We start from the raw sequence: 19,681 nt of genomic DNA on the forward strand, positions 1-19,681 counted from the left end.
TAGAGGTTTTATCATCTCTGCTTTTTAAACATGAGCGCTTTGGGGCCTCGAGATGTTAATTAACCTGCTCAAGGTCACACACCTGTAGGACCAGAGCTGGGCTGCAGACCCAGGAATGTCTCACTGCACACCCCACGTTCGTCCTGCTCTGTAGGCCTCCCCTACTCCTAATAAGCCAAAATACTGAGCATGCTTTAAAAGAGGCCTCTACTTCCCTTTCATCTATGACACAACCCAAACCAACAAGGATAAAACTGAACCAAACTGTTTCTAGTAATTTCAGTTGGGAAACACCTTTCCATCCTAACCCCAAGATGTATGAAGGCTGCTCATGAAATGAGACTTGGCCATTGGAAGGAGGGACATGGGGATGGGGTTCACTTCTCCAAATTTGGGGACACCTGCTGAGTGTTGGTTCTAAGCAAAAGGGCACTGCCATGTCTTGGAGTACAGGGGGTACCTGATAGCCTTCCCGATACTATGGAATGCTCAGCAGTCTAGTACGTTGTAACAGTCGATCAACACCTAGACGACTTCTTCCACACTGTCCCCAGACCAGTTCCTAGAGATGCAGCAGCTCAGGCCCCACCCTAGCCCCCAGTCAGAATCTGCATTTTAATAAAATTCCCGTATTATTAAAGCTGGAGGAGCGCTAGGCTAGATAGCAGGAATGCTGAGATATCCAGGCAAAAACAGACCAGTAAACAAACCAAGAAAAACCACGTCACTTAGAAGGGAAGAATAGGTCAGAAAACTCCACTATTCATGGAAAGCAATGTCCTCAAAATCCTCTGGGGAAAGGTCTGACCTGAGAGTTTTATACCCAAACTGTCACTCAAGTGTAAAATCAAAAAATGGATGTGTTCAAATCTGTGCCATTTGAGGATTATGTGTCTCACAAGGTCATATTAAAGAAAATGAGAGGACAAGTTTAGCTAACAAACACGGATAGAGAAGTCCAGTGGAAAGGTAGTGAGCACTAGACGTTTGAAACTTCCACACAGTGACATGCACACGTTTGAAATCAGAAGAACACTGAAAACAAGTATTGAGCTCAGTTCATGAGATGCCTGCTGACGTATGTAGGAGCAAGTGTACAGATGTCTTCATCTCACCTTGAAATACATATACACCTGTATACTACATGGCAGAGTGGATACATGTGATAAAACAACCAACAACCTAGGAGCAGGTTGGGGTAGGAACTAGGTGGCTGGTATACCAGGGTTCCTTGTAATATTAACCTAGCTTTGCTGTATGTTTGAAAACTTTGTAACCATGTCTCCTTTTGTGGAAGAACTATGGTTACAAAATGAAATAATACAGCTGACCCTTGAACAATGTGGGGGTTGGGGATGTCCATCCTTCAAGGAGTCAAAAAGCCACCCCAGATTTTTGACTCCCCCAAAACCTACTAACAGCCTATTGCTGACTAGAAGCCTTAAACAGTCAATTAACACATACTGTAAGAATACAGTATAAAATACAAAGTAAGCTGGAGGAGAACATGTTAAGAAGATACATTCACAGTACTGTACTTACTGGAAAAAATCTGTGTATAGAGTGGACCTGCATAGTTCACACCTGTGTTACTCCAGGGTCAGCTGTATTTACACGCAGTATCTTGCGGAGACAATAATCCAGCTTACCCCAATTAGGGGAAGGAAGGAGAGAGGAGGTGTGGGCTTGCAATCAGCACATCAACTTCCTCACCTTAAGCAGTGAGAAGGGAGAGAAGGATTAGTCAAGTGATACTGTTAAAGGTTCTCCAAGAGAAGTAGGAATAATAACGGGACAAGCCAAAACCTGGATGACGGAAGACACAGAGGATTCAGGCATTGCTTGTCCGGGAGAATCGGAAGACGGAATGCAAATAAAAGCTTTCGAGACAAACTAGGGTCATATCATCTCCAAGGTACACTGTTAAATGAAAACCATGTGGTTTGGAACTGCCTGGGTTTAGAGAACTATAGTTAGTGACTTAAAAGAAACTCAAAACTGTATCTTAAAAATCACTTCTGGGATTTTTAAGAGTGGGTAGGAACAAGACTTCAGTCTTTACTATTTTAAAACAAGCAAACCAACCAACCTTTGAGATGCATTGTCTTAACACTACTTAATGGGGGGGGGGTGGATCAGCTCTACCTCAGCCCTCCCCCCTAAATAATAAACACTTAAATGAGTGCCCTAATTATAAATAGAGAAAGGCTTCCTGAGGAGGATTGCTACTGCTATGGACTGCCAGGGGACAGAATTCCTCCTTTTGGAAATCTTCCAGGAGGAAACACACCCCCATCCTACACTTTGCACAGACAGAGAAGGAGGGGGTGCAAGGCTGCATCACTCCTGTGAGCCTTTTGGCCTCTGGAGGACTTAAGGAATTGAACCACAGCTGCAGGCCCTCTAAATGTGTGATGTTCTGTACGTTTTGATTTCTTTCGAGTGAATGATTTTCATTTCTACATGGCAGAGATCTTTAACTGCAATTCTCTGTGTGGGCATGTCCGTCAGGGCTACATTCTGGAGCCCCTCTCCTGAGCCGTGAGGAGGGGACCTTTGGTTTCCAGAAAGTCAGCCCCCAGCAGAGGTCACTAATTTACCTGCTCCTGGTACTGGGCATGCGATCCCCGAGTACCCTAAGAAAGCTAAGGTCTGACATTAATGGCTTGTCTTTGCATTGCCTTTCTATTCAGGATTCAGATCTGTTCCTCTGAAGAACGGGTACAGCGAAGACATTGAGCTGGCTTCCCTCCTGGTTTTCTGTGAGATGCAGCCAGTCCTGGTGAGTGAAGAAACGCCCGTTGGGGTTCCCTCAGCTGTGTGTGCTGGTGGGGTTGAAAGGGCTATGGGTACCGTTGGCTGATGGACTTAAACCCATTGGGAATTACCGAGTCGGACATGCCACGTCATAAAAGAATTCCTCCGTGGTCCCAGGTTTTTCCTTCCAGCCTCCTTCCTTCTTGGAGAATGGCGTACGCTTCTTTGAGTAGCTCATGTAGTCAGACAGGGTGACGCTCTTGGCGCTCCGTACAGTTCCGTTTCAGCAAGATAATGAATGCTCTTCTAGAGCAGCTCATCCTTTCCCGGGTGCTTCCCCCCTGCTGTTGGTCCTGGGAGTCCCTTCAGACGGGCTGGGAGCATCCACGAAGGCCCTGTTGTGGCCTGTGCTGGGAAAGCACGTTCACGGGGATGGGCACTGGTGCCCTTCTCTTTGCTCCCAGAGGAGCCTGCCACTTTGGTCCGTTTGTTTTGTCAAGACCTTGAAGATGCACAGTCCCTCCTTCGATTAACCTATTTGGGGAGGTTGGTGGGAAGGGCTTGGCCTCAGTGAATGCAGCTGGGATAGTACAGGTCTCAGGTTGATGGTAGAGAATATCTGCATATGTGATTTGGGAGCTTCACAATCCTCTGGACAGCCTCTCCCACAGAACGAGACCCAGTGGGCATGTGTTTTTGCAAGACCCCATGCATGCTGTGGCCAATACAATCTTACAAGGTCTTTCCATCTCCCTACCACAAAAATCAGCATGGGCTGGGTGAGTGTGTGGTCACCCCACTTCTCTTTGGATAAACTAGAAAACCCACGGTTCTGGACCCCAGCGGGCTGATGTGGCCTTGGTCAGCGCCCCTGGAGATGCACCTTCTTTTCTCTCCCTGGTTGTTCGCTGCGTAGAGAAATCACAGCCTCTAACTTGTTGTGTTGGCGCTAAACTGAACGGGGATTTGGAAGTTGCTTATTTGGCAACTTCCAGAATAAAGCAGAGAACCATCCAACAGGGAAGGGAGATGGCAGGGGTGGAGATGCCTTTTAACAGCTGTAGCCATAGTCAATGCAGCAAAAATTCATGAACTTGACTCAGAGGAGAGAACATTAGGCTTTTCTGCATAGCTGGCTGCCTTACGTTCGGTTTTTGCAATCTTGATAGTTTCCCACTTCTCAAAGCATTTTATAAACATTGAGATGGAAGAGGATGCCAGGATAAGGACAGACAGACAGAAAGCAGCAAAAAGAATCTCAGTGACAGCCAGAGGCATTGTGTGGGTATAAAACAGGCTGCTGATAACAAAATTGTGTCTTGACAGGATAAGGCGATGGATAATGTAAAGTTTTCCATTTTGAAACAAATTTGACATGTCAGTGCTTTAGACTCAAGATAAATGTTTCCATACGAACTGAATAGTCACTTGAACCTTCAGCAATGGGTCAAAAAAAATCACCTTTCCTGATTCTTACTGTGATAGCAATGTTCGGTCCTGAAAGGACAACGGCGTTAGTTGTCAAGTCCTTGCTGAGAACGCCCAAGACTTAAATGGCTCTTTAGATAATTTATCACCCGTAAGACTGAGTTCTTTAAGTCCATTAAAAAGACCTAAGCCAGAATACATTATTTTGTATAAATGGCTTAATACACACACACAGCCCAGACTGTGCCTGTCTACAGTTTTATAATGTGGGGGAAGAGACGAGTAGATAAAGTAAGCAAGCATTTGGTCCATTTGAGTCCTTCTCTTCCTAGGCCAATGCCTTCTTTACGTAAGTGTAATAATAACACCAATCCATATGTCCAGTTTCTTTTTCAAAGTCTGGCATTCTTCACATTGAGGGCTGCATCTGCCTTTGTGGGGGGGCTGCCCCCTGCATTTGGATTGTTGGGCGGTAACCCTGTACCTTGTCTAACAAGCAAATTATCTTCAGACATTGTTAAGTGTCCCCTGGCTGGCAAAGCTGCCCTTGTTGAGAAGTGCTTTATAATCTCATGATTATCAACAGTTTTCGTACTGTTAACCTAATCTTTATTAGCACTTACATGATGGACAGGTGTTGCCATCGAGTGGACTGACCGTAGATTAGTCACCATTCCTCCAAGTTGGGCATTCATGGAATCCACTTACAATGAAGGCTTCCATGATATTTTTCATGTGATTACTATTTGCCTCCCTTAATTCAGAGTTATTTTTTTAGGATTGAGTCCCAGATGTGGGATCACTTCTTTTTTTTTTCCTTATTTGAGAGAGAGAGGCCAACCACAAGCAGGGAGAGTGGGGAAGGGCAGAGGGAGAACTGCAGACTCCCCACTGAGGGCCTGATCCCAGGACCCCAGGATCATGACCTGAGCTGAAGACCACCTAACTGACTAGACCACCCAGGAGCCCCTGGGATCAGTTTATTTAACAGGATGGTAAACCTGTAAAACTTGGAATAAGTAAACTTGAAGTCCCCCGGCTTAGTCAAGCCTACCTCTCCCTGGGCCACAGAAGGATCTGGGATTCTGCTGCCTGTGCAAAGGGAACTAGAGCTTTCTCTGTGTGTACATAAAGCCCACCTGCAGACATTTCATGGACAAATGATATGATAAACTTGGTTTCGGATGCAGATGGGGCAGCATCGGTCTAGACATCGCTCTGCAAAGCTGTTGTAAACAACTTGGAAACATTATAAATAATTTGGTAACACCAGCAGCAGAGAAACTTTTAGTATATTTAAAAGAAAATCTATTTCTCTAGATGTAACTTCCTCCCTGCAGGAGGCTTCCTGTGAGGGGGTGGTCGGGGCTGCCCCCGGCGGAGCACGGCATGGAGTGAGGGCAGGGTGTGGGGTGCCAAGGGGAGAGTGAACGCGCCCAGATCTGCTGTCTGAAGGAGTTTGGGCAGAAAAGGTGGCTGAGTATGTGCAAATCTCATTCCGGCGGATGGTTTTTAAGCTTTAATGCCACATCTGTCACCTGGTTCTCGGGCACTCGCAAGTGCCATTTGGAGTTTCCGACCCCCGTGCGACGAGGCGTCTCTGGGGAGCTGAGCTGAGCTGGGGTGGGTGGTAGACCTGGCCTTTCTCCTTGCCCCAGGTCAGACCTTGTTTTAGTTATTACCGTATCCTCTGTTATGCCAGGAAGAGACTCTGGTCAACAGCCATCTCTGAGCCAGTGATTGATTGCTGCAGGGACGGCTGGCTGGAGCTTAAGCTCCAGAAAACCGTCAGTGAGCACTTCGAGCGGCTTCTCAAGAAGCCACTGACACGTCACAACTGCCTTATCAATGCTCTGTCCTTTGCCCGGTTAGCTTCGTATGTGGTTGACAAAAAATCTTTTCAACACCGTTTCATTGCCTCCTACACTTGAGAAGTCAGTAGTACAACAAAGGAGGAGGGGATGGAAAAAAAAAAAATCCCGTAAGCTCCCTGTACCTAACCGGTTGCAGGGAGCATTTGGGCCGATTTCCTTTTTGCACGTGATCGAGCCACGCTTGGATTCCTGTAATATGCACGAACGTGTGCCCTTTATCTGCTTCACAGACGACCTGAAGCCTGTTTCTAGGTTATGATTTTCAGAGCCATGAATGCCTGTCTCATCAGGCGAGCGTCCCTCATTCACTTAGCCATTCTCCCAGTGATGCACAAGGAGGCTGTTTGCCATTTTTTACTTTATAAATAATGAAGGTCTTCATAAACCTTTTTTTGATTAAAAGTTATTTCCTGGGGCTAGATATTTCATAATGGAATACTAGATCAGAAAGAAAAAATAACCCCACATCTTCGTGAAAGCATGTTGAATTGTTCTCTTAAAGTTTCTTTTAAGCTGATGTATTATATCCAAACTTGCCATTAACTGAAAAAGGGCTTCCACTCAAATGATTTAAACTTGTGAGGTTCAGAAGAACAGGACAGGAGAAAGTGCGGAAATAGGAGTGTGCATCCTTTCATCACCCAGGGGCAAGGCTGGCAGCGCCTGGGATCTGTGTACTGGTCCTGCGGCGGATGCTGCTGGCTGGGAGCTAAGGGGGGCAAAGACCAGGACGCTGTGGTTCCCAGTCAGGGCTGTGCCAGGAGAGTTGTGTGAAGCCCTTTGCAGAAGGGCTACCGCGCACCCTCTAGAGACCAGGGGCAGGGGTGGGGGCAGGGAGCGGCACCCTAACGCTGAGCTGGTCCTGGTTTTGGAGGATGGTGAAGATTTCCTTACAGCTGGGAAGACCCTCCTTGTGCCTCCACAGCTACCGTTTGCCAGTTTGAGCCCAAGGAGCAGAGACTTCTGCTCCTGCCACAATGCCCCACCAGCCTGATGTAACCGCTCAACAGACCAAACACCATGAGCGCGAAGTAGGAAAAAACCTGGCACACGCGGTAAGAGGAGGACAGAGCCAGGTAGACACGTGGCGCCCGTGCCAGCAGCTGGACTAGAGCCGTGGGAAGCATCCAAAGAGGACCCTACCATACAAGTCAGGAGAACTTTCAAGGATGTCGAAGCAGAGCACTGAAAAAGACTTCCTGGAATTTGAAACAAAAACCTGATTCCTTGAATTTAAAAATTCAGCATATGCACAGCGATCTGCATTAGTGACCCAAAAGGTAACATGGAAGAAATGGCTCGTAAGCCAGAGCAATACCACCGTGAAGGAGGCTCAAAGAACACCGCGAAGGGACCCACACGCAAGCATGTCCCCCAGAGCAAAGGGGAACAGATGGGCAGGGAGCTATTAATGAAAGTTAAAAGAGGGAACTTTCTCTTACTTGCTGCTTGAGAGGGGTTACTGGATTCCTGGAAGGGATGAACAGAATGCACCCCAGACCCCAGCTTCTGTTCTAGTACAGGCATACCTGTTTTATTGCACTTTTTTTTTTTTTTTTAACAAATTGAAAGTTTGGGGCAACCCTGTGTTGAGCAAGCCTAGTAGCACCATTTTTCCAAAAGCATTTGCTCACTTCCTGTCTCTGCCCCATTTTGGTACAACTTTTGTTATGGGGATCTTTGATGTTAGTATGTTAATTGTTCTGGAATACCAAGGACCTCACCCACATACAACAGCAAACTGACCAATCAGCCATTCTGTCTCTTTCCCTGAGACACAATATACTGAAATTAGGCCAGTGAATAACCCTACCATGGCCTCTGTGTGTTCAACTGAAAGGAATCGATGGATGGAGCAAACTTTTTAAAATTGCCTCAGCCACCCCAAACTTCTTAACCACCATCCTGATCCGGCAGCAACGTCGAGGCAAGACCCTCCACCAGCACAAAGACGGACTTGCTGAAACCTCAGATAATTTAAAAATACTTTGTTGCCAAAACACCGTTAAGATATATACATTGTTTAGACAATGTTATTGCACACTAAAACCTATCGTTTATGTGCACTGGGAAACAAAATTCGCTTGACTCACTTTATTCTGGTATTTGCTTTACTGTGGTGGTCTGGAAGCATGCCCGTAGTATTTGAGGTGTGCCTGTAGAGCCTTGGAATTCCAAGGATAAATAAAAAGCTAGACTTCCCAACATACTAAGTTATCTACTAAGAAAATAAAGCTAACCTCAGACTTGTCCTCTTCAGCACTGGTAAGACCAAAGAACTCCGTCTCCAGCCACCCACATGTCAAGGCAACAGAAATGTATTTGTGGACATACAATGTTTTCAGATAGGCATCGCCCCCAAGGGAAACCTCAGGAGAGCATAGATGAAGAAAGGGAAATAACTTAGTACTGTTACATTTTATAGTCTGATTAAGATTTTGTGACCTTAAATACAAGAATTCCTAAAACAGAAACACACTATGAAAAATTTTGTTCTAGTCTGGAATTCAAAATATTTAAATATCAGCAAAACCTTGGAGCTGAGAAGTAAAATAAAGGTGTCTACAAAGTTTTGACTTTGATGCCTAGGGGTTCAGTTAGCAAATAAAGCATCCTGCAAGTCGGAGAGAGCTAATTCTGATGCTTTCATGTGAAAAGAAAATGCCCGCTTAATTTGGACCATTAGAAAACAAAGTTGACCGGGAATAAAAACAAGGGATAAAATAAGAAATTAAAGAGAAATGTGTAGTAATCAAAATGGAAGGGATAGAACATATTTGATTTAGCCAATGGGCTGAATTCTCCCATTGGAAAAGTTAGAAAACCTAACTGCAATTTTTACAAGAAATAAGGCTAAAACCAACAGGGTATTACCTGAGCAAAGGTTACGACCACCCTCCCCCAAGAATGGAAGAATTGCTGGAAGAAATTGGGAAGAAAAAATTAATCTCACAGTAGAATTTAGGGGCGCCTGGGTGGCTCAGTCAGACATCTACCTTCATCTCAGGTCATCATCTCTGGGTCGTCGGGCTTCCTGCTCTCCCCCTCCCCATCACTTGTTCTCTCTCTCTCTCTCAAAAAAAAAAAAAAAGGTGTAAGGTCAAAAGCATCAAAGATTATTAAGAGGAACCATACGGAATGATAGTTTGGTTTGCAAAGGGATGCAAGAGGCCTTGGGGTTTAATTAGGACACAGCATCATACCTAAATCTAGAAAACAAAAGCACTCACAAAGATTAAAAAAAAATCAGCAAGGACAGATGATCAAGCTAATATTAACAAGCTTGAGTTAAGAGAGAAACACCTTTGTGTCCTACCAGTGGATAACATACACTGTTTCCTTCGGTTTCCCGGAAACTTTATAAACTTGATTGCGTAATTGGTCACAAAGACAACTTCAATACATTTTGGAGGAGAAGGATTTCATAAGTCGATAAGATTTGGAAGATTTAATAAAAGCCCAAATATTCACTATTGGAAAAGAAATTTCCAGATAAAACAAATGAAAACAATTACCTAAACAGCAGTAAAATGTTTATGCCATAACCATATTTAGAAGAGGAAAATGCCTGCCTTAAAACCAGAGAAGACTGAAAACACATGCACTAACTACTCATCTTGGAATTTTTCTAAACACTGATAAAATTTTCTAAACACTGATAAAACTGATAGGGACAAAGTAAAGGTAAAAGCCATCTAAATGAATTATAAAACATAGAAGAAAAAACATTCCAGTTCATTAAGATCCATTAAATAAACTCTTTGCCTGCTTGAACAAAGTAAGAGCAGAAACAATACAAGAGTAAATGTTGAGAAGGAGAATGAACCCCAAAATAAGATACATTTGTAAACTAGGGCAAATGGGGGATTACCTTGAAGAATGTACATGGGCAAAAATTGTTTTAAGAAGCAGTAGAGAACTCACAAATTCCTGTAGCACTAAAATATTTATCAGGTAAAACAGGTATTAGACCTGGATGGTTTTATAGCTAAATTCCACTTGGATTTAAAGAACACAATTCTAATGTTAATCCATTGAGGTCAACAGAGAAATGGAAATGCTCCATTAATGTTTTAAAGCTATAGAAGTCTGTATCAAAATTGAAGATAGTGCACCTCTCCCTCTTCTTCCCCTCATAGACTCACAGATAATTCTTTAAAAAAATAGCAAGTCATTTCCAGCTATTTTCTAGAACAATATGTTACAACTGAGTGAGTAGTTTATTCCAATAATGCAAGGATGGTTCAGAAACACTTTTAGTGGCAATAAATCACTAAATGCCACAAATGTAACCAAATGACTATACTGATTTTCTCCATTCACAAATATGGCTATATATTTAAAGACTCCAATTTTAAAGAGACTGATTTTTATTTGTCTTGAATTTATTATCTAACCACTTTATTCTAGAAAGAACAGTTGGAAATATAGGGTGGGAGGCAGGGACAGATAGGAAATCTCATTCATGACACTGATAAAAGACTGTAAGAGCACATTAGTGAAATTTAAATAAGTAGACAGCTCACTGGGGCCCCTGGCTGGCTCAGTTGGGAAAGCATGCAACTCTTTATCTCGGGGTTGTGAGTTCAAGCCTGATGTTGGGTGTAGAGATTAAAAAAAAATAATAAAACCTTCTTTAAAAAAGGAATATAACTTGGGGCGCCTGGGTGGGACAGCGGTTAAGCATCTGCCTTCGGCTCAGGGCGTGATCCCGGCGTTAGGGGATCGAGCCCCACATCAGGCTCCTCCGCTATGAGCCTGCTTCTTCCTCTCCCACTCCCCCTGCTTGTGTTCCCTCTCTCGCTGGCTGTCTATCTCTGTTGAATAAATAAATAAAAAAAAAATATTAAAAAAAAAAAAAGGAATATAACTTAAAAACACCATCTGAACAAGTAGAAATATATACCAACCCTTCCAGAAATTGTTTGATGGGAATCAGAGGTATCAATATAAAATTATATACAGGTAGGTAAGTACAGAAATAAATGCATGTTTGCATTGGAAGAGATCGCTCTTCTTTACAAAAGAGTTCCAATTAACATACAAAGGAAGGAGAGAATATTAAATCACCATTGCAACACCACCGTAATAATTGCTATAGGTAAGACCTAAGAGATGCTAAATCTAGTGGAAGTTTGAGGAGACAAGATGTCTGCATAGCCTCAAAGTATCGTCCTTCAAGAAATTAATTGGAAAGAGAATTAATCACGTGATCAATGTTACCATCAGTAATAAGACATGTTGATATCACGTACCTACCGAGAAGGCGACATCACGTCTTTGACATTCTTGCCAAAGTTGTATCATGCCAAATAAATCATAGGAGAACACCAAACCCAAGTAGTAGGACACAGTACAGAGTTGCTGGCTAAACTCTTCACAAGTGTGAAGGTCCTAAAAGATGAGACCATGGAGGAAGTGTCACAGATTGGAAGACTCTAAGGAGACACCACAACTACAGGCAATGTGGGATCTTGGACAGGACCCTGGAACAGAGCAAGGACACTCGTGAAAAAACCAGTGGAAACCAAACAGAGCATGTAGTTAGCTTCTTAGTTTGGATAACTGCACTATGGTTGTGTGGGATGTTAACCCTGGGGAGTGGGGGTGAGGTAGGGAATGGGAGAACTCTCTGTATTTATAGTGCAACTTTATTTCATCATAAAAAAAATTAAAGCATCAGTGGAGGATAAAAACTGGAAAAAAAAACAAAAACCAAAACACCTAAAGGCACAGAACTCTGTGAAGATCTTGTCACAGGGCAGGTGCAGTTTACTCATGAAGATATTCTCCAAGACTTTAAGGACCCTAAGTTTTAAAAATACATAGATCCATCTAAAACAAAGGCTTACAGATGATACAAGTGGGAGTAATACACGCCCAGTTGAACATATCACCATAAGGGAACATGAGAGAATTGGGGAAAGCAGATCTTTCTCCACAAATATAATTCCTAAAAACTGAAAAACCAAGAACTTGCATTTTAAGTTTAGTTTGTGTGTGTGTGTGTGTGTGTTTAAGAACTCTCAATAATCAAAAATTCCCAATTTGAGAGGCAGGGATCATGAGAGCTGGGGGATGGTGAACTTCTTAAGAAGGCTGGGTTTTTTGTTTTTGTTCTTGTTTTTTCCTAATAATCCCTATAGTACTTCTTGATTTTCAACTTTGTGCATATATAATTGATAAAAACTGAAATTAAAATTTAAAAACCAAAGTAGGAGTAGACGATGCATTGATGGGGAGTACAGGACATATTCAAGGACATTTGCTGTGTAGGTGACAAGAGAGATGGAGCTGGAGGAGGGTATGGGCTGAAGGAGAGCTTTTTAAGATGTGTTTGCTTCTGATGGGAGGGATGGTGCAGGAGAAAGGGGCCAGCAGGAAAGAAAGGCTATGGCACACGGGCCCAGGATGGGCAGCTTTCCCATGTGATTTCTCCTCTGTGCCATGTGAAACAAGAAACGAGGCCATTAGCTGAAGCCAGGGAGGTCTGAGCGAGAGCCGTGAAACAGTCATCTTGAGAGAGCAGGAAAGAGAACTGCTGAGCTAAATACAGTAGGATTATATTGTTTACAGCGCTTCCATGATAGAGGCATTAATATTTTACTTAGAATGTTTGCACTGAGAGTCTCTAGTTTTCGGTCAGGTTTTGGGAGGCTGGCTTTGTAACAATCACACAGAGACCTCCTTTCTCAGAGCGGCGGTACATTGAGCAGAACTAGAATAACTACTAACTACACCTAGCGGATCTTAAAGACATCATTTGTGAAACATTCCGGGCCACTCATAAGAGCTTCCTCGTTTTCTTCTAGGATGAGTCTCTTCCGTTTTTTTCTCTTACGGGATAATTTTCTGTAACAGGAAATATATATGTATGTCTCTAGAATACATATTGGAGATGCAAGAGCCTTATAACACATACAGATTCTTCTCATGACCATCTTGTTTTTTATTTCACGAATTCCTACCATCTCTAGGTTTACCTTTACTAACTCAGTCTACTTTCCCTTAGACCTGTTTGGTTTTGTTTTTTTTTTTTTTACAACTCCTTGTGTTGGATATTTAATTCATTTATTTCCTCTCCTTTTCGGGTGTTAACGCAATGCGGGCTGGAGGCCGCCCACAAGTAGACGACCTAGGGCTAGGTAAGGCTTCCGCTCCTGAAGCACACTTCAGACTAAAGGACACGCCACGTGCCCAGGACTCGGGCCAGTGATAAGCTGGCTGCTAGAGGGATTGGGATAAAAGTGGACACAGCCCTGAAGCCAGGATACGTTCTATTCCTGCGAACCCGCAGCTCTGAGCAATCACCTTGGCCCTTTGCTGGCCCTGCCCTGGGAGTCCTTCATTTAGAACATTCAGAAAAGGATGGGGGCGCCTGGCTGGCTCAGTTGGAACGGCATGCAAGTCTTGATCTCGGAGTGGTGAGTTTGAGCCCCATATTGGGTATGGAGATTACTTAAATAATTTTTAAAAAAAGAGAAAGAACATTCAGAAAACAGATACCAATATATACTTTCAGGGAGGAAAGATGAGCTTGCACATTAAGATTTTAAGATGCTTGCAGAAAACACAGCTAACATAAAAGCAAGAGGATTCACCCAGTGAATCACTTTGAAATAATTTTTAAAAAGAACCACCCTTTTTACTATTATGTAGGAACGAGAGGGCCAGTTAGAAATCCTGGAAATACTGTTTGAAAAATCTTGAACAATTTTTTTTAAAGCCTAGTAAGGGGGAAATTCTGGAATGGCTATGGTTAAGGAAGGAATCTGTTCATGTGAAGACCGTGTTGGGGAATTTGCTTTCAAACTGCAAGGCAAGATACAAATATGAAACGGGTAAAGAAAGTACAGAATGCCAAGCTGCAGCAGGAAGTATTTGAAACGATGGCTAAGTCTGGTGTGGAAGCAGCACGTGCTCTCCAACTAGGAACAGCAGCAGCGTAAGTTACAGACGCACAGAAAGACATGCTCCATGCATGGGCAGAATACCAGTGTAAAAAGAAAATTATAAAAATGAAAAAGCCGTAATGATTACCTATAAAGGATTCTGTGAAGGATCGGCAGACCACCAGCACTCCCCTCTATAGCAACCGCAGCCTGAAGACTAAGGAAGGAGATCTTCAAAACACTTACGACACAAAGCTCTAAGTCTAGACATTCTGTATCCTAAGAATTACCATTCCAGAGTGAGGGCAAAACGAACGTTGTCTGCAGACCTACAGAGACAGATGACTTAGTACGAATAAACCTTTGCTGAAAAGAACTACCAAAGTCCTTACTTAGGCAAGAAGGACTACAACGCAGGAAACTGGTGACCAATGAAATCAGGACTCTATTAGAAAACATAACTGTAGGGGGCACCTGGGGGGCTCAGCCGGTGAAGCCTCTGCCTTCAGCTCAGGTCATGATCCCAGGGGCCTGGGATGGAGCCCTGTGTCAGGGTCCCTGCTCAGCGGGGAGTCTGCTCCTCCTCCTGCCCCTGACCCTCCCCACCCTGCTTGTATGCTCGCGCACTGTCTCAAAATCTTTATTTAAAAAAAAAAAAAAAAAGAAAACGAGTAACTGTAGACTTGGAAAAAGCTAAATTTCATAAGAAATCTCAGACTCAAAAAAAAAAAAAAAAAACACCCCAACACAAGAACCCAGGAAATAATGATCCCAAAATTCTAAGAGGGAACGAGGGAGTCTTGCTCGGGCAGGGTGCACAGGGCAGGCAACCTCCTATGTCCTCCTCTGGCATCCTCACAGCTGTTCATAGTTATTCATTAAACCGTATATATGCTTCTGTATACTTCTCTGAATGCTCACTGTGGAATAATGAGTCCTGAAATATATAACATGCTATAAATGCTTTTGGATTCAGAAAATGAGATAAAGGTCTGCAAGTGTAGATGCATTTGCAGAAAACATGGATTTTGAACTTAACCTGAACAAAAGTCATTCTAAATGAAAGCAACAGTTGTTTTATTCTGGGTAAAGAGAAGGTAAAGAGAGATCATTTGTAGTACAAGGTTAAGAATTAAATGCAGTTTCTGCTTTTTTTTTTTTTTTGAGAGAATGTGCAAAAGTGGGAGGGGCAGAGGGAGAGAGAATCTTAGGCAGACTCTGTGCTGAGCACAGAGCCTGATGTGGGGCTTGAAATCATGACCCTGAGATCACGACCTGAGCGGATACTGAGTTGGATGCTTAACCGGCTATCAGATCTGTATCAAATCCGTCCAAGACCCAGCACAGAGGCAGCATTTTGAAAGCACCTGGGTGACACATGGAGGAGTTACTAATTTTAGGGCATGTGCTGGAGAGTCAAGGATCTGTAGGAGTTTTCTCTAGGAAGGAAGTGCGGGTACATGCCATTTTTCTTGCCGTCCTTCAGCCTAGCTGGCAGGATGCCGGTGGCAGCCAGTTCTGACTCTCCATCTACTCTGCTAGCACCATTCACCCCACTAGGCGTTCTCCTGCACACCTACCCTACACACCCCAGCAGGTACCCCTGCCCTCGGCAAATACTGCCCTGCCACAGGCAGTGGGGCAGCCCTGGCCAAAACCAGGGCCCCTCCAAAGTGACTCCTAGGGAGTGGGAGGCAGGCCTAATCACGGATAGGGGGGCATACACAACTCACCCCAGAGACACCCCGGAGCTCCTGGTTCTTGTGACCACGGGCCATTGCACTACCAGGCCCCACAGTACGTGTACATAAAGCCACTGCTTTGCAGACCAGGAGATGTAGCCAACCTACCGGATACATAGATACAAACACAGAATGAGACAGAGGACTATGTTCCAAATGAAAGCACAAGAATAAAACCTTAGAAAAAGAATTAAATGAAATGGAGAGTAACAATCTACCTTGTCAAGAGTTTAAAGCAATGGTCATAAAGATGCTCACCAGACTTGGGTGAACTCAGAATTTTAACAGAGACAGAAAATATAAAGAGGAACCAATCAAAATTGAATACAATAACTTAAAACTACACTAGAGGGACTCAAAAGCAGGGTGAAGGATGTAGAGCAGATCAGTGATCTGGAAGACAGGGTACTGGAAAGCATCCGAGCTAAAGAGCAAAAAGAACAAAAAATAATGAGGATATTTTAAGGGACCTTTGGGAAATATCAAGTATACTACCTTTCACATTATAGGGCCCCAGAAAGAGGAGAGAGAGGGGCAGAAAACTTACTTAAAGAAATAATAGCTGAAGACTTCCCTCAGGTGGGGAAGGAAACACATCCATGTCCAGGAAGCAGAAAGAGTCCCAAATAAGATGAACCCAAGGAAGTCCACATCAAGACACGTACTAATTAAAATGTTGATGATTGATGATTAAAAAGAAAATCTTAAAAATCAAGAGAAAAGCAAATAGTTACATACAAGGGAAACCCCATAAGGCTATCAGCTGATTTTTTTTTTCCAGCAGAAACTTCGCAGACCAAAGGGGGTCGTATGATATATTCAAAGTGCTGAAAGGAAAAAAACAAAAACCTACAAACAAGAATACCTGGCAAGTTATTCAGAACTGAAGGGGAGAGAGAGTTTTCTAGACCAAAGTCAAAGGAATTTATCACCACTAAACCAGCCTCACAAGAAATGTTAAAGAGACTTCCTTCAGTAGAAAAGCCCGGAGTAAAATGGAGCTCATCACCTTAACACAGACTGCTATATACACAGGAGATTACATGTGACCCTTGTGGTGATCACAAACCAAAAACCTACCAAAAAACAGAAAGGAATGCAAGCAGAAGACCAAAGAAAGCCATCAAATCCTGAAGAGAGTAAGAAGAAAGAAAGCCAGAACTACAAAAACAAACAGAAAACATCTAACAAAATGGCAGTAAGTATATGCCTATAAGTAATTACTTTAAATGTCAGTGGACTAAATGTTCTATGTGTACGCTGCCGTCTATACGCTGCCTCCAAGAGACTCTCTTCAGACCTACAAACACTGAAAGTGAGTGGGGTGGAAATATATTTCACGCAAATGGAAGTAAAAAAAAAAAAAAGTTGCGGTAGCAAAACTTTGGTCTAAAAAAGAAAAAAAATAGACTTAAAAAAAAGTGTAACAAGAGACAAAGGCATTACATAATGATAAAGGGATGAATCCAGCAAGAGGGTATAGCAACTGTAAAATATCTATGCACCCAACGCAGGAGCACCTCAATACATAAAGGGAGAAATGGACAGTAAAATAATCAGAGGGGACGTTGACATGTCACTTAAATCAACGGATAGATTATCCAGACGTAACATCAGAAAGGAAATGGTGGTTTTGAGTGACACCTCAGACCAGATGAACTTAACAGATACATGTATATAGAACATTCCATCCCAAACCAGCAGAACACACATTCTTCTCAGGGGCACATGGCACAATCTCCAGGATAGGTCACATTTTAGGCCACAAAATAAGGGTCATTAAATTTAAGAAGACTGAAATCATATGCAACAGCTTTTCCAACCGCAACGGTGTAAAACTAGAGATCAATTATGAAGAAAACTGGGGAAAACAAGGAAACGAAACAACATGACACTAAACAACCAGTGGGTCAAAGAAATCAAAGAGGAAATCAGAAAACACCTGAGACAAATGAAAATTGAAACACAAAAGTTCGAAGTCTTTGGGATGCAGCAAAAGCAGTTCTAAGAGCAAAGTTTATGGCAATACAGACCTACCTCAAGAAACAGAAAAAACCCTCAATGTCTACTTGCACTTGAACTAGAATAAGAATAAAAAACAAAGCCCAAAGTTAGTAGAAAGAAGGAAATAATAAAAATCAGACTCATTGGGGGCGCCTGGGTAGCGCAGTCATTACGCGTCTGCCTTCGGCTCAGGGCGTGATCCTGGCGTCATGGGATCGAGCCCCACATCGGGCTCCTCTGCTGGGAGCCTACTTCTTCCTCTTCCCACTCCCCCTGCTTGTGTTCCCTCTCTTGCTGGCTGTCTCTGTCTCTGTCAAATAAATAAATAAAATCTTTAAAAAAAAAAAATCAGACTCATTGGACCCGAAATCAAAAGGGGCTTCAAACAGATGCAGGAACAGTTACAACCGACACCACAGAAATGTAAAGGATTATAAAAGACTACTACCAAAAATTACACGCCAACAAGTTGGACAACCTAAAAGAAATGGATAAATTCCTAGAAACCTAGAGTCTTCTAGACTAGTAAAGAAATCGAATCAACACAATCAAGAAACAACAAACAAAAAGGTCAGGACCAGATGCCTTCACAGGTGAATTCTACCAAGCATTTATTTTAATTTTTTAAAAGATTTTATTTATTTAAGAGAGAGAGAAAGAAAGAGCACAAGCAGGGGGAGTGGCAGGCAGAGGGAGAAGCAGGCTCCCCGCTGAGCAAGGAGCCTGATGCAGGACTTGATCCCAGGACCCTGAGACCATGACCTGAGCCCAAGGCAAATGCTTAACCAACTGAGTCACTCAGGCGTCCCTCTACCAAGCATTTAAAGAAGAGTTAGTAACCCATCCTTCTTAAACTATTCCAAAAAACAGAAGAGGAAGTAATGCTTCAAAATTCAGTCTACGAGGTCAACATTATCCTGATACCAAAACCAGGCAGATAGACAGACACACACACACAGAAAGAGAGAGAGAGAGAGAAAATTACACAGCAATATCCCTGATAAACATAGATGCAAAAATCCTCAACAACATATTAGCGAAGTGAACTCGACAATACATTAAAAGCACCATTCACCACTATCAAGGGGGATTTATTTCAGGGTTACAAGAATGGTTCATTATCCACAAATCAAAGTATTTATTACATTAATAAAATGAAGGATAAAAATCATCTCATTAGATGCAGGAAAAATATTTGTCAAAATTCAACATCTGTTTATTATAAAAACTCTCAAAGTGGGTGTACAGGGAACATACCACAAAATAATAAAGGCCATAGATGACAAACCCAGAGCTAACATCCTACTCAACAGTGAAAAGCTAAAAGCTTTTCCTCTAAGATCAAGAACAAGACAAGGGTATCCATTCTTATTCAACATTGTACTGGAAGTCCTAGCCACAGCAATGGGACAGGACAATAAAAGGAATCCAGATTGGTAAGGAAGAAGTAAAACTTTGCAGATGACATGATACTATGTATAGAAAATCTTAAAAACTCCAACAGAAAAAGCCATTACAACTAATGAATTAAGTTGCAGGATACAAAATTAACCTACAGAAGTCTGTTGTGTTTCTATACACTAATAACAAGTTAGCAGAAAGAGAAATTAAGAAAACATCCTGTCTACAATTGCATCATAAAGAATAAAGTACCTAGAAATAAATTTCACCAAGGAGGTGAAAGACCTGTACTCTGAATGGTATAAGACACCGATCGAAGAAACTGAAGATGATGCAATTAGATGAAAAGTTATACCATGCTCATGGACTAGACAAGTATTGTTAAAATGTCCATATTACCCAAGGCGATCTGTGGATTCTATGCAATCCTTATCAAAATACCAGCAGCATTTTTCACAGAAGTAGAATAATCCTAAAACTTGTATGGAATCACAGAAGAACAGCCAAAGCAATCTTGAGAAAGAACAAGGCTGGAGGCACCACAATTCCAGATTTCAAGATATACTACAAGCTACAGTAATCA

At 42.6% G+C, this 19,681-nt stretch overlaps 1 protein-coding gene across 2 annotated transcripts in view; it reads left to right on the forward strand.

The window, feature by feature from the left end:
- PLCG2 (phospholipase C gamma 2) overlaps positions 1 to 19,681 on the forward strand; it is a 141,262-nt gene that overhangs the window by 117,859 nt on the left and 3,722 nt on the right. The window contains exons 31-33 of one of the 2 annotated variants that reach the window (XM_040633651.1): positions 2,694 to 2,800; positions 12,048 to 12,067; positions 17,569 to 17,598. In XM_040633651.1, coding sequence (XP_040489585.1) covers positions 2,694 to 2,800; positions 12,048 to 12,067; positions 17,569 to 17,598 — 157 coding nt within the window. Of the gene's footprint in view, positions 1 to 2,693; positions 2,879 to 12,047; positions 12,068 to 17,568; positions 17,599 to 19,681 lie in introns of those variants that run through there. The other variant, XM_040633650.1, reaches the window with a different exon arrangement.

The sequence above is a fragment of the Ursus maritimus genome, unplaced genomic scaffold (genome assembly GCF_017311325.1).
Source record: "Ursus maritimus isolate PB19 unplaced genomic scaffold, ASM1731132v1 scaffold_19, whole genome shotgun sequence".
Lineage (NCBI taxonomy): Eukaryota > Metazoa > Chordata > Mammalia > Carnivora > Ursidae > Ursus > Ursus maritimus.